The 14,503-nt window shown below is 44.9% G+C and overlaps 1 protein-coding gene across 3 annotated transcripts in view; it reads left to right on the forward strand.

Annotated features, from left to right (window-relative positions):
- Positions 1–14,503, forward strand: part of Asator (tau-tubulin kinase asator) — a 396,184-nt gene that overhangs the window by 357,740 nt on the left and 23,941 nt on the right. For 2 of the 3 annotated variants that reach the window (XM_075865820.1, XM_075865819.1), the window contains exons 11-13: positions 2,506–2,718; positions 5,731–5,966; positions 11,379–11,523. In XM_075865820.1, the coding sequence (XP_075721935.1) occupies positions 2,506–2,718; positions 5,731–5,966; positions 11,379–11,508 (579 nt within the window). In that variant the 3' untranslated portion in view covers positions 11,509–11,523. Of the gene's footprint in view, positions 1–2,505; positions 2,719–5,730; positions 5,967–11,378; positions 11,524–14,503 lie in introns of those variants that run through there. The other variant, XM_075865818.1, reaches the window with a different exon arrangement.

Below are 14,503 nucleotides of genomic sequence, written 5' to 3' on the forward strand. Positions count from 1 at the left end.
GGGCAACTTTAGTGGCCTTTCTTATCATGATATTAAGTTTTTCAATTTCAGCGGTTTTCAACTTTAGGTACGGCGTGCCGTACGTAATGCGGCTGGTGAACAGAGCTTGCAATATACGTAGAGTGTCGTGCTCTTTGAGTCCGTTTCGTTGATTCGTGATCCTCTTGACGAGGTGCGTGAGTTGTGATAGTGTCCGTTGGAGTCTCGGTATGGTGGCAGCTCCCGATCCATTCTTGTAGATGTGAACTCCAAGCACTCGCAGGGTCTCGACTTTTGGAATTAAGGTCCCTTTCAGCGTTACGCTAGGGTCGGGCTCATCGTATAGAGTGGGTCTGCCTTTTGTTCTCGCTTTGAGGACGAGGTGCTCGGATTTCTCGGAGGCACAGTAGAGACCACAGTCTCATAGATACCGTTCGATGGCATCTATGGCGGTTTGTAGGCAGGTCTCTTGTCTTCCAGTGTTCGAAGCCCTGGTTCAGAGCGTGATGTCATCAGCGTAGATCGCGTGCCGTAAATCAGGTATTCTGTCGACAATTTTTGGCAGATTGATCATAGCCACATTGAAAAGTAACGGCGAGATGACCGAACCCTGCGGCGTTCCTTTTTTCGGTAGTTGGAAGCTTTTGCTGCGGATGTTGCATATGCCCACAGTTGCTGTACGGTCTGTCAGGAAGTTTCTGACATACGTGTAGGTTCTAATGCCGCAGCCAACGCCTTCGAGGTTGTTGAGGATCGCGTCGTGGCTGACGTTATCGAAGGCCACCTTGACGTCAACTCCGAGTATGGAGTACTTACTTCGATGGGTAAGGTGATTCGAATAAAGAACGAATAAAGAATTATGAGAGACGCCGTAGTGGAGGGCTCCGAAAATTTCGACCACCTGGGGTTCTTTAACGTGCACCCAAATCTGAGCACACGGACCTACAACATTTCCGCCTCCATCGGAAATGCAGCCACCACAGCCAGTATTCGATCCCGCGACCTGCGGGTCAGCAGCCGAGTACCTTAGCCACCACGGCGGGGCAACCTCACTATTTAAAGGAAAAAAGTGAATCTAGTTTTTTTGTTTACTAAGTATTACAGCTTGGTGGCGTTAGCCACCACCCGATCTAAAGGGTACAGCCATATCGGGCCATCCATCCATGGGGATGGAAGTCGGTGAAGTCGAATTCCTCACGGCCACGATAACACTAGGTATAGACCTTTTCATTCAAGGCGTTCTGGGCACCGCCATAGCCCTCTCTGGGCTTGTGTTAGCGTGCGTGACCACCCAATAAATGCACTGCCGAGGCTGTGACGTTAGCTTTCGTACTATCGTGCAACAGCTCTCCGTAGAAAAGGTCCATCGTTGCCGCGAGAGATACACTCTCTGTCTACACCGGAGACGATGTCTTTGTGGTGACCGTGCACCTCACTCGGGGCGCCGTTGCCGCGAAGCTGGACGCGGCTATGGAAAGCGTGCATGTGCACTCTAAACCTTCTGATCCCAATGTCCTGGTTGGTGACTTCAACGTTGGCGTGCGCAGGATGAGTTGCGAATTCCTGGTGGAGTACTTGCAGACCAAGCACTCTATGCAGTGTTCCCCTGCCGCCTCCGACAACACGCGCCCCGCTACCATTCATAGGAGTTGCATTGATCTGGTCTTTACGCAAAACTGTGCCGCGCGTATGCTTTTCAAATACCTTTTGACCATGCGCTTCAGCGACCACAAGCCGGTGATTGTGGCCGTCAAGTACAACGATAACACGAAAAAGTGCTGACGTATGAATAAAAGACGCTTACGTGCACACTGTCATCTCTCTTCATTAAATTATCGCACACTCATCGGGTGCACCAAATGCATTCGAATTTCCTCATGTTGCCATTCGGTTAAGTGCAGTGTTTTGTATTGTGTGTGTGTGTGTGTGTGTGTGTGTGTGTGTGCGTGCGTGTGTGTGTGTGTGCACGTGCGTGCGTGTGTGTGTTTTTGTGTGTGTTTGTGTGTGTTTGTGTGTGTGTGCGTGTGTGTGTGCACTTGCGTGCGTGAGTGTGTGTGTTTGTGTGTGTGTGCGCGCGCGTGTGTGTGTTTGTGTGTGTTTGTGTGTGTGTGTGTTTGTGTGTGTGTTTCTGTGTGTGTGTTTGTGTGTGTTTGTGTGTGTGGGTGTGTGTGCGTCCGTGTGTGCGTATGTGTGTGCGTGCGTGTGTGTGTGTGCGTGCGTGTGTGTGTGTGCGTGCGTGTGTGCGCGTGCGTGTGTGTGTGTGTGTGTGTGTGTGTGTGTGTGTGTGTGCGTGCGTGTGTGCGTGTGTGCACGCGCGCGCGCGCGTGTGTGTGTGTGTGTGTGTGTGTGTGTGTGTGTATCCGCGAGTGCGCGTGCGTGCGCGTGTGTGTGGGGGGGGGGGTGGCATTGGCACGGCGTGTCGTCTTTGTTAATAGTAGACTCCTTTTTTCCATTTACACAAACGTTGGGTGCGGGCCGGCACCAAAAATGGAACGCAGTGCATGACGCACCACTGTGTCTCTGCAGGTCGGCAGCAGCGACGAGCTTCCTTCGCGAATTCCGGTGGCCAGACGAAGCGTACTGGCGCGGCGCCGGCCAAAATCCATGATTGAGCAGGGCTCACTGGACGCTTCGCGCGAGGTTCAGCGCTGCAACTCGGCCGGACTGGTGGTCAACGGCCGCGCCAGGCACCCCGGCGAACGCTGGGGTGGAATACTCCACGTGCCTGTGGTCGTCGAGGTGACGTTCATTCAATTCTTTCAAATTTGAAAGGGCGGTCGTATGAGCGCGTTCGTCATCGCTTGTCACAACGCAGCAAAACCACGTATACCTTGTAAAAGTACTTGTTGGTGGGCTAGTTGGTAAAGCATTTAAAAAAAACAATCACGGCAGTAACGCTGAAAAATATATTTTAAGAGATATACGTCAATAGTGGTTGCAGTGCTGCCTACCCAATTTTGTAAACATTACACATGTGCTGCTTTCATATATCCGTCATGTCGGGTTAACGTTATTTTGGTTAGTTGCCATGCGCTGAAGTTGATTTATGTGGCAGTGTTGAGGGCCAGCATCCTCGCGAGCATGAGCGCTTCATGCCAGCTTATGGTGTTGCTAATGCGTATGTTCCAGTTGGCATCGTTGTGCATCTGCCAATAACTGCCTATATAAACATCTGCAACTCTTCAACCTATGTCTGTACATGGAAGTATGCACATGTATTTAGCGTCACTTCAGGACACAATAAAATTGCAACGCGGTCACCTTACCTCCGCATGCTTCGCATAATGTCGATTTCCAGGTGCATGGGATCTGCCAAATTTTTTAACGCGCAAGCGTTAAGAAATACCTGACATCGGTAGCGTCTACCCGACGAATGCAAAGAACAAATGTCATAGTCTGAGCAGGAATCGAACTCAAGCAATCTGCGTGGCAATGAAGCATTTTACCACATAGCTACGCCAGCTCTCAGGAAGACTTATCAAATCGGCACTAATCTTTGTGAAACGTCATTAGTGGTTGCATGGCTGCCTATTCAATTTTATAAATAATACATATGTAATTCGTTGACACAGCCGTCACGTCGGGTTAACGTCAGTTGTGGTTGTTGCTATGTGCTGAAGTTGATTTATGTAGCAGTGTCCAGCGCTAGCGTCATCGCGAGCATCAGCGCTTCATATCCCCTTCTGGTGTTGCTAATACGCGTGTTTCAGTTGGCATCTTTGCGCAAGTGCAAACAACTGCTTATATAAACATCTGAAACTCTTTAACGCATGTCTGTGCGTGCAACATTTGTACATATATTTAGTGTCATTTCATGACGTGTCGCTCAATACAAAATATTGCAACAGGGTCACCTTCCCTCCGCATGCTTCGCATAACGTCGATTCCCAGGTACGTGGGATCTGCCGAATTTTTTTTCCTAGGAGGCGTTGATGTGGAGCTACCAAAACGGCCATCATCTCGCTATGAGCGAGGCATGAAGTCATGTGTTACGTGACAAGCATGTCATTATTATCATGTTTGGACGTATCAAACACTTTCTTCGTCCGTTCGCATCCCGTAATACCAAATTTAGTATATGCGAAGAGAGCAAAACGGCCCCGAGCATGCTATGAGCATAGCATGTGCGCATGTTTTACATGACAAGCATGTCAAGATTATTGTTTTTACGCGTATTAATAACCTTCGTCGTCTGTTCACATCCTGTAATACCAAATTTGATATATGTGAAGCTAGCGAAACGGCCGCGAGCGTATCATGAGCGTGACAAGTAGTCACGTTCTCACATGGCACCCATGTCATGAATATCATATTTGCCCCAGTCATATACCTAGTCATCCATTAACGTCCGTAACACCAGATTCTGTACATGTGAAACTAGCAAAACAGTCGCAAGCGCGCTATGAGCGTAGTATGTAGTTATATGTTTTACATGACAAGCAATAAATGATTATCATGTTTGGACGTATCAATAACGTTCATCGTCCGTTCGCGTCCCGTAATTCTAAGCTTGATATATGCGAAGCTAGCTAAAACAGCCACTGCCGCATTCAAACGTACCATGTAGTCATGTTTTTACATGACACCCATGTCAGGATCATCATGTTTGCACTAGTCATATATCTTCATCATCTTTCATGTCTCGTATTACTAAATTTGGTATATGTGAAGCTGGCGAAGCGACCGCAAGCGCACCATGAGCGTGGCGTGTAGTCCTGACTAACATGACAAGCATGTCATGATTTCCACGTTAGGGTATGTCAGTTATGTTTTGCAATACATGAGAACGAAACCACCGCAAGAGTAGCAAGACCATGAAATGTAAACCATGGCATACATGTCATAATTTTCATGTTATGACTAGTCAGGTATGCTCGTCGTACAGTTATGCTATGGCATAGCAATTTTGGTATAGATACCGTTATCCAAACAGCCAGGAGAGCGAAAAGTCGTAGGCGGCTTGATAGATAGATAGATAGATAGATAGATAGATAGATAGATAGATAGATAGATAGATAGATAGATAGATAGATAGATAGATAGATAGATAGATAGATAGATAGATAGATAGATAGATAGATAGATAGATAGATAGATAGATAGATAGATAGATAGATAGATAGATAGATAGATAGATAGATAGATAGATAGATAGATAGATAGATAGATAGATAGATAGATAGATAGATAGATAGACGGACGGACGGACGGACGGACGGACGGACGGGCGGGCGGGCGGATGCTAAACGTACCTGCAGTACGCAAAGAAGTCCTCCGCATTTATGCTAAGCTTTTACAAGTTGGTCCTGAAGTAGGGAATTAGGCTTATCATCACGTCGAATGTATTTCGCTCTCTTCTTTGTGATAACAGCTAGTCGACTATATGTCGGTCTTCACATAAGCAGCGTGTGGCGCAAGAGAGACCTTAGCTGTGCGAAGGCTGCTGCTGCAGCAACCCTGAAGCCACAAACGGCAATTTCCATAAGCCTATGACTAGGCACTACTTCATTTTGTAGAGGTGATGAAATGCTTGAAAAGTAGGTGTCACTGCCAGCAATGCATCTTCGTAAGACCACTTGTCGAGGCTTTGGCTTAAGCTATAGCTGTTCTTCAAGCATTTGTTTTTCTTTCTCCAAAGCTATGCATTATCTTTTGAGCTTCCTGTGGATGTCATTATAGCCACAACTTTAAGTAGGACTAGGAAAACTGGTGAGAGTGTGCAACGAAAATCTTAGTACAACTTTTGCGCAGATGAAGCCCACCATCGGTGTGGACGATGGTGACGACAGCCTGGGAGGTCGTAGTGGGTGCGCCGAGTCTCGCATCCCACGACCTCGGGTCAGGCAGCCCGAGAGGCCTCGTTTCTCAGTGGCGCCCCTCAGCCACTCGGCGTCGGCATCCATGGTGCCCGACGGACACTGGAGGCCGCAAGAGTCCCCGCAACCACCACCTGGAAATCCACCGCCCAACCACTGCGTGCCAGCAAGGTACGAACTAAATTTTTTTCTTGGGAGTATCTCTTACATATATTGAAAAACTTGGGCTAGTTGGGGCCTGAGTATCCTAAACATACTAATTTGGCGCAAAGTTAGCTCATCAAAAAAGATAAGACAGATGAAAGAGACAGAGGCGCTCCAAATTACGAACTGGTTATGATCGGTAAATTTTCTGGAAAGGACAAAAAGTTACGCGCATGTGCAGTGGCTTGAAAATGCGATGTTAACATCTTGACACGTAAGCTCTCCGTAAAAAAACAGATGCCTCAGATTGATACGATACAATTGATGTGTCACTGACGCATGTGGGCCCATTGATTCGGGTTGAAACGCTTTCAAAGCTTATCTCACCGCTTGGTCTCTGCGCTTGCCAACACTCCAAACTGGCTCGAAAGGTTCTAGCAAGCCCCGCCGCGGTGGTCTAGTGGCTAAGGCACTCGGCTGCTGACCCGCAGGTCGCGGGCTCGAATCACAGCTGTGGCGGCTGCATTTCTGATGGAGGTGGAAAGGTTGTAGGCCCATGTGCTAAGATTTGGGTGCACGTTAAAGCACCACAGGTGGTCGAAATTTCCGGAGCCCTCCACTACGGCGTCTAGCATATACATATGGTGGCTTTGGGACGTTAAACCCCACATATCAATCAATCAGGTTCTAGCAAGCTAAAATTGTTCAAAAGAAATTTCAAGATACGTTGCACAACCCGGCTCATTGGTAAAGTCGAAGAAAAACGCTTCGTATGAAGCGTTACAGAATGACGTTCACCAATTTGAGTAGCCGAGCAGATCGCACTTCGTGGTCTTACCCTCGCTCTGTTAGCAATTTGGCACCATCATTACGCGCAGAGTAGGTTTACGAACGGTAGTTCTGGGCGCTCGTACGCTGCTCTAGCAAAGTCTTCTGGACAGATGGCAGTTTTTTTCTCATTGAACCTTCGTTAAGAAAATCCAGTGCCTTGCACATGCACGTTTTGATTTAGCCAAAAGGACCAAGTTTTCGAGTTTTGACGAGCAACTAAGGCCCCTTATCTCAGATCGATCAGAACTTGAGCTTTCCGCCTCAAGCAAACTTTCAAAAGATTGATGTTGGTCATTTTTCTGAGCTTAGTAGGCCTATAAAAAAGAATTCTGGCTACTTAGGCACATGGTGCACTTTATTCTACTAAGGCTGTTTTAGACTTTATCAAAAGCACTGGATTAGATACTAGACTGTAGGGTACTATGCTAAGTGGCTACTGTACATACTCATCACCTCTTCTCGTCGTTATTATCATTCTTCATCTCTCTTTCCTTCCTTCTTCCTATTTCTCCTATGTAGAGTAGCAGGCTAGAGCGAGCTAGCTCAGGCCAACCTCTCTGCCTTCTAATACATTCTCACTTACACACACTTGTACTCACGTGGTATTAACCATGTGCAGTTGCCTCGTGTGTGTGAGGCACACAATTTCTTTTTGGTGGGGGCACTTGCTGGAGGCCTGCAAAACACCTATGTTAATTATTTATTCTCGGTGAAACACAACCTACCATCCAAATTCTGGGGGTGGCCTAGGAAGTTTCCCTGGGGACGGAGTTCTATGCATTTATGTTTATTTTATTTGCATCTTTGTTGATTTGGTTGCGGCAGCAAATTATACCCTCGTGTTTACAAACCAACGACACTGCTTATTGAAGCGCTGTACAATTCGAAATCTACAAGTTGCTGCTGCTAACGAAAACGGGAGCGCGTGCGCGAACACTTAGCAAGTAAGGTTTGTCCTCGTTCCGTGTCGCTGATAGAAGAAAATGTTACCTGCAGCGACAATGACTACACTGACCTATGTTAATACGAATAGCTTCGCATGCACAAAATGCGCAGGAAGCGAGGCACTGGTAGAGAACGGAATGGCTCATGTTCCTTGGAATGGAAACCCTCAAACCTGCCACTTTTCAAACTTTTCCAATCTTCAAAGACGCAGCCATGGCTCAAGTAAACTTTCTCAGCGCCGTTTGGCATATCACCGAGGTACAACACTGTGGTATGATTGGGTTATATCGGCTGCAATCGACAGTATGTTGCCAGTAAAGACACAGAAGACATGAGAAAATAAGCCAGAAGAGCAAGAAAACAAAAAAGTCATTTACTCGCTGACTGTAGTCATTAATAAATTCTTTGGCACAATATTGTTTTGAACAAAACATAAAATAAGCTTGTTTTTCTTCTTGAACTGACAATATCACGAAATAAACCTCGTTACAATATCCCCATTATCAAAACAACTTCAAAAAGCGCAAGTCTGATTTTTAACCACAATAAAATATCCCATGAGAAGCTGCTAAGCTAGATTGGTATACGTACGTAAAATACTACTTTTCGGCAATTTTACCTAAAATAAATAACAACAGAAGCTACCTTCTTTGCTAAGAAAACTGCGAAGTTGTCGGGAGCAGAAATGCAGCAGTAACTTCAGTTCGATCGCAAGAAGAGAAGAATGAAATGAAACAAAAAAAGCCAAACTTTTTACATATATAGTGGTTTTTGAGAAAAAAATTCGGATAACCACCAGCTTCGCCTTTAAGAGGGGAATGAGACAGCGAAATTCGGCCCCTAGTGCGCCCTTCAACCCCTAAGTGCATACTTAATATTATGTTTTGTTACACGCGCACACACACACGCGCGCACGCACACGCACAGACACGCGCGCGCGTGCAAGCGCAACGTATCTATAGTAATGGTACACTTTTAATAGCACTTTTATAGCAACTTTATGAAAATTTTGTACAGTGACATAGTCACATGGTCCTGTATTAATTATGAACTGCGCGTAGGCGTGGCTCGTTGCTGATTGATAAGCAAGACTGTGCAGTGTGGCCACTTCCCTCTGCTAGAACGGTACTCTTCTGTAGTCGAGAGATGTTTTCCACAATATCTCACACATGGCACACAAACACACAGGCACGCGCGAATAGTACATACAGGTTTTTGATCTAAAGCAAAGGTTGCTTGGCCTCCAACATACAAACCACGCGCTCGCCATTTCGGAGGCCATAAGGAGTCTGACAATGCCTCACAGATGGGAGCACAATATCTAGCGTTTGTTATTTGATTGATCAACGCCTCAATAAAGGCGTGATTTGTTGTCCGCTAGATGGACTTTTTGTTAGATGGACCTAGTTGTCCATTTTTAGAGCTGTTTAAAAATTCATGCGTGTTTTTAGTGGCAATCGCTGCACTTACGGCCTTTTGAAATGGAAAGCATTTCTTAGCGACTTTGAACATATCTATCTATCTATCTATCTATCTATCTATCTATCTATCTATCTATCTATCTATCTATCTATCTATCTATCTATCTATCTATCTATCTATCTATCTATCTATCTATCTATCTATCTATCTATCCGCCTACGACTTTTAGCTCTCCTCGCCGTTTGCATAATAGTATCGATACCATACTTGGTGTGGCATAACATGACTGTATGTAGAAGATAATTGACCAGTCGTAACATGGCCCCGCCGCAGTGGTCTGGTGGCTAACGTACTCGGCTGCTGACCCACAGGTCGCGGGATCGAATCCCGGCTGCGGCAGCTTCATTTTCGATGGAGGCGGAAATGCTGTAGACCCATGTACTCTGATTTGGGTGCACGTTAAAGAACCCCAGGTGCTTGAAATTTTCGGTACCCTCCACTACGGCGTCTCATAATCATATGGTGATTTTGGGATGTTAAACTCCACATAACCATTAACTAGTCAAATCATGAAAATTATAACACGTATGTCATGAATGTCATGATTTACATTACATGTTTCTGCAGCTCTTGAGGTGGTTTTGTTCACATGGCATGTTGCAAAACTGGTATGGTATGGCATGATTTGCATAGCGAACACAAGCGGCAGACCCTAAATGAAAATCATTACATGCATGCCATGTAACAACATGACTACATGCCATGGTCATGATGCGCTTGCGGCCGTTTCGCTAGCTTTATTTCTACCAAATTTGGTTTTACAGTAGTGAATGGATGATGAAGATATGATACTGGTGCAAACAAGATAAACATGAGATGAGTGTCATGCAAAAACATCACTGCATGCTACGCTCATGATGCGCTCGTGGCCCTTTCGCACGCTTCACACGTATGAAATTGGGTATTACGCGACGCGAACAGATGAAATAAGTAAATGACACATTCAAACGTGATAATCACGACATGCGTGTCATGTAACATGAGTACATGCCACACTGATGATGCGCTCGTCGCCGTTTCGCTAGCTTCACATATGCCAAATTTTGTATTACGTGACGCCAATGGATGACGAAGGTATGTGACTGGTGCAAACATGATAATCGTAAACATGATAATAAGAAAAAATAAAATAATTGATTCGCAAATCATGAGACACTCATTTTCTTATCGATATGTCTTAGTAGGCTAGAGATCTGGTATACTTCCGTGTGTAAAGGGAAAAAAATGGATTAAGCCTGTTTGTTCAAGTGCAACGATTCGACGCCATGCAGAATCGATTTCAACGTTTTTTTTCTTTGACTGGGAAGAAGCATACTCGCACTTACAGTTAGAAAATTACTCGAACCAGTTGCTTCCAGCTTAACTGGTTATGGTTTTCAAATGGGACTATCAGCGTCTAGTTCAACTCGTGAGAATCCCCGCTGGCGGCCAGTTGAGCCGTAACTGGGGCCATCTGCTCACTATAACTACTTGTTACTGGGATCAACTGTTCCCAGCTGAAACAAGTTGAGCTGTAACTGGCACCAGCTACTAACTGGAACCACTTGTAACTGGGACAAACTCTCCCCATTTGATTCCCAGCTGAAACCAGTTGAACGGCAACTGAAACCAGTTGATGCCTGTTAATGTCAGTTGGAACCTTTTGGATTCAGAGTTACACACTTTCACCTGGGGTCGGATTCTCCTTCAGTGTAAACAAAAGCGCCATGACAAAAAGAGAGAAAAGAAGCGTTCCAGCAGTTTTAAATGCTTCGCGTTTAAAAGACAAAGACAAGACCAGCGTCTTGTAACGATAAAGAGGCTAGTCGTTTCCCGATTCTACTGCAACGAATCGGTCAACGTAGCAGAAAAGAAAAGGTTGTGCCCCCGCGATCTCCGATGACAGCGCAGCTCTGGCCGACTGGCTTGCTCTACGCCATCTCCTGCCGCTGACAATAGCTTTCGCTGAGTGGTGCCCCGTTGTCGGACTCATGTGACCATGTCCATCTTTCCTATCTTCTCCTTGCTTCTGAGTGTCACTGTTCCTGCGCCACGCTCTCTCGTTCTCCCTCTCTATCTCTATACCTTCAATCCTGTCCTTTTAATTCCTCCTTACCCCCATCCTACGTGAGCAACTGTTGAGGTGTCGTGCTCTGATGCAGACAGTTACGGGGCTCACTTTTCTTTTCTTTTCTCTTCAAGAATCACATTAGAAAAGAAAAGCTCCCCGACTGCACCGAAAATTTTGAAAAGGCAGCCAAACGTATCCTTTTCTTTTTTCTTTTTTAGAGCATCGGTGATACGCTTGCCATTTGTCCGGTGTGCGACGTAGGGAAGAAATCATGATCGTGCTGTTGCAGTGGCGGCGTCAAGCAAAATTTAAAACAGCTGTTGCACGCTAAACCAATGTAACCATAGCCAAGTTTATAAAGCCACGTTGAGCATCGTAAAGCCTAAATTTAGCTACGCATAACTAAGCTATCGAAATCACACTGTAATAAACCTTACTTAGCCCGAGCTGAGATTCCTGTATGCCTAGTCATGCCGCGCAAGGTAAAATGTGTGCAGCTTAGTCTAATACTAATTAAGGCTGAGCCCAATCATAGTACTAGTTTCGCCAATTACATAATCAAGCTTAGGGCACCTTACGATTCAACCTAATCCAGATGAAGCCTGAAACATGCAACTCAGGCCAACTGCCTATTTATAGAAATAAGGTACTTGGTGCTGCGATTGCGAAGCCGTAGCCAATACACGTGAAATGCAATGTGATCGTGTGAACATTGTGTGCATGGGCATGTAAGTGAACGTGTGCCTAGCAAAACCTGGACCAGCCAGTGCCGACTCTGCTCTGCCCCAGCGTTGCACGTCTCCGTTAGCGATCGAAAGGCTTCGCCGATGGCAGATCTCAAGTGGTTGGCACACATTTAATGACCTAACAGGGTCAAATGGTAGCGTGTGGCAGTTCTAGGTTACTAACTTGTAGCGTATACGGTAGCTTGTGCCTGTGTTTTTCGAGCATTTTTCTGCTACTTAGCCTTCTTTAGCTGCACAGCAAGTGGTTATACTTCTTATAATAATTGTTGCTGGTTTTGTGTAAAAAAAAGAACGCGACATGAATTAGAGAAATTCTGTAGTGGAGGGCGCGGTAATTCGACGACGCGGGGTTAACGTGCTTCATAATTTAATTTTGCAAAATTTAATTCACAAGCTTAAGTTATCCTCTTCTTGTGGCGTAGATGAAATCAACTCAAAGTTTCTAAAAAACACTGCATTGTATTCATCAATTTACTTGTCCTTAATCTTTTCGCAATCTATTCAGACCTCCACTTTGCCGCTTGACTGGAAGGTGGGGAAGGTGGTCCCTCTGCACAAATCTGGTAACACACAGTCTCCTCTCAATTACAGACCAATTTCCCTAACCAGTGTTCCTTGTAAAATGTTAGAACATATAATTTACTCCAACCTTGTCTCATTCCTAGAATCAAATTCTTTTTTTACTCCCTACCAGCACGGATTCCGAAAAAGTTACTCATGTGAAACCCAACTTCTTTATTTTACTAATGACATAGCATCGGCTTTAGATCGCGGCTCACTTGTGCATTGCATTTTTCTTGACTTTCAAAAAGCTTTCGATAAAGTACCTCACCAATTACTCCTCCTGAAAATTAGTACCTTAAACATTGACCCGAACATTCTTAAATGGATTGAATGCTTTCTGACTAATCGCACTCAGTTTGTAACAACTAATGGCTATAACTCACCTCTTTCTAAAGTAACATCCGGCGTACCCCAAGGTTCCGTATTAGGCCCTTTACTCTTTCTTATATATATTAATGATCTCCCAGACAGCATTAACTCCGCTATAAGGTTATTTGCAGATGATTGTGTAATTTACCGCGAAATAAACAATGAATATGATAACCAAATTCTACAGTCAGACCTTGACACTGTCTCAACCTGGTGCAATAAATGGCTTATGACTCTCAACTCTAACAAATCTAAATGCATGTCAATAACCCGGCGATCTATTTCTCCCCCCTGTACCTACAGAATTAACGCCGTTCCCCTCCAGCATGTCTCTTCATATAAGTACCTCGGTGTTTATATTACCAACAATCTATCTTGGCACACGCATGTTACCTACATCTGTAATAACGCTAACCGAACGCTAGGATACTTACGCCGCAACTTTTCTCGCACTCCGCTGTCCCTCAAATTTCTATTATACCGATCACTAATTCGCCCAAAGCTTGAGTACGCGTCCGCTATATGGGATCCCGTGCAGCAAAATTTAATTAACGCGTTAGAATCTGTTCAGAACCGCTCAGTTCGGTTCATTTGTTCTAATTATTCCCGTACTGCTAGCATATCAGAAATGAAATCTAACCTTGACCTACCCAATTTAACTGTCCGGAGGAAACTGGCGCGACTGCATTTTTTTCATAAGATATTTTTTCACAATCCATCAATGAAGCGAGACCTCATTTCACAACCGTCATACCACTCATCGCGCATTGATCATCAGCATAAGGTTGCCATTCCGTTTTGCCGCACCAAATTCTTTTCAGCAGCCTTCTTACCGAAAACAGCCGCCGATTGGAACCACCTTCCCTCTTCCGTTGTATCAATAACAGACCCTTTGTTATTCAAGACTGCAATTTCTCAGCAATGCTTGTAACTATACGCAGTTTCCATTATCTATCTTTGTCTTGTATGTGCTTGAATTCTTATACATTTTTAGTTGACTTATGTTGCCTTCCTGATTTGCGCATCTTATACTTGTTTCTTTATTTTGTCTTTTTTCTTGTGTGTTATATATGTTGTACCCGCCCCCTCTGTAATGCCCTACGGGCCCTGAGGGTATTCTAATAAATAAATAAATAAATAAATAATCTGAGCACACGAGCTTCTAGAAGATGGCCTCCTTCGAAATGTGGCCGTGAACTTGGTCCTGTGAACTTACATGGTGTTAAATAAGATATGGCTAAAAGTCTAAAGCACGGCCGCTGTGGTCGCATTTTGATGAAGGTGACAATGGTTGAGGCTCATTTAGCTAAGGTGGCCGTTAAGGCATCCCAAGTGGTAGAAATTTTCGGAGACCTACACAATGGCATCTTTTATAATAATATGCTTACTTTGGGAAGTTAAACATCAACAATTACTATGGTTACTCAAGCAAAGATAGTCGTTCTAGAAGGTGTTGGCTTGCGGTACGCACAAATTGGTGCCAAGCACGTGCCTTACCGCTACAAATCTACCGATCACTTGGCCTTGTTTATAAACGTGGTCAACAAAACAAGAATCACTACAAAATAACTCAAATT

The sequence above is a fragment of the Rhipicephalus microplus genome, chromosome 6 (genome assembly GCF_043290135.1).
Source record: "Rhipicephalus microplus isolate Deutch F79 chromosome 6, USDA_Rmic, whole genome shotgun sequence".
NCBI classification, from domain to species: domain Eukaryota; kingdom Metazoa; phylum Arthropoda; class Arachnida; order Ixodida; family Ixodidae; genus Rhipicephalus; species Rhipicephalus microplus.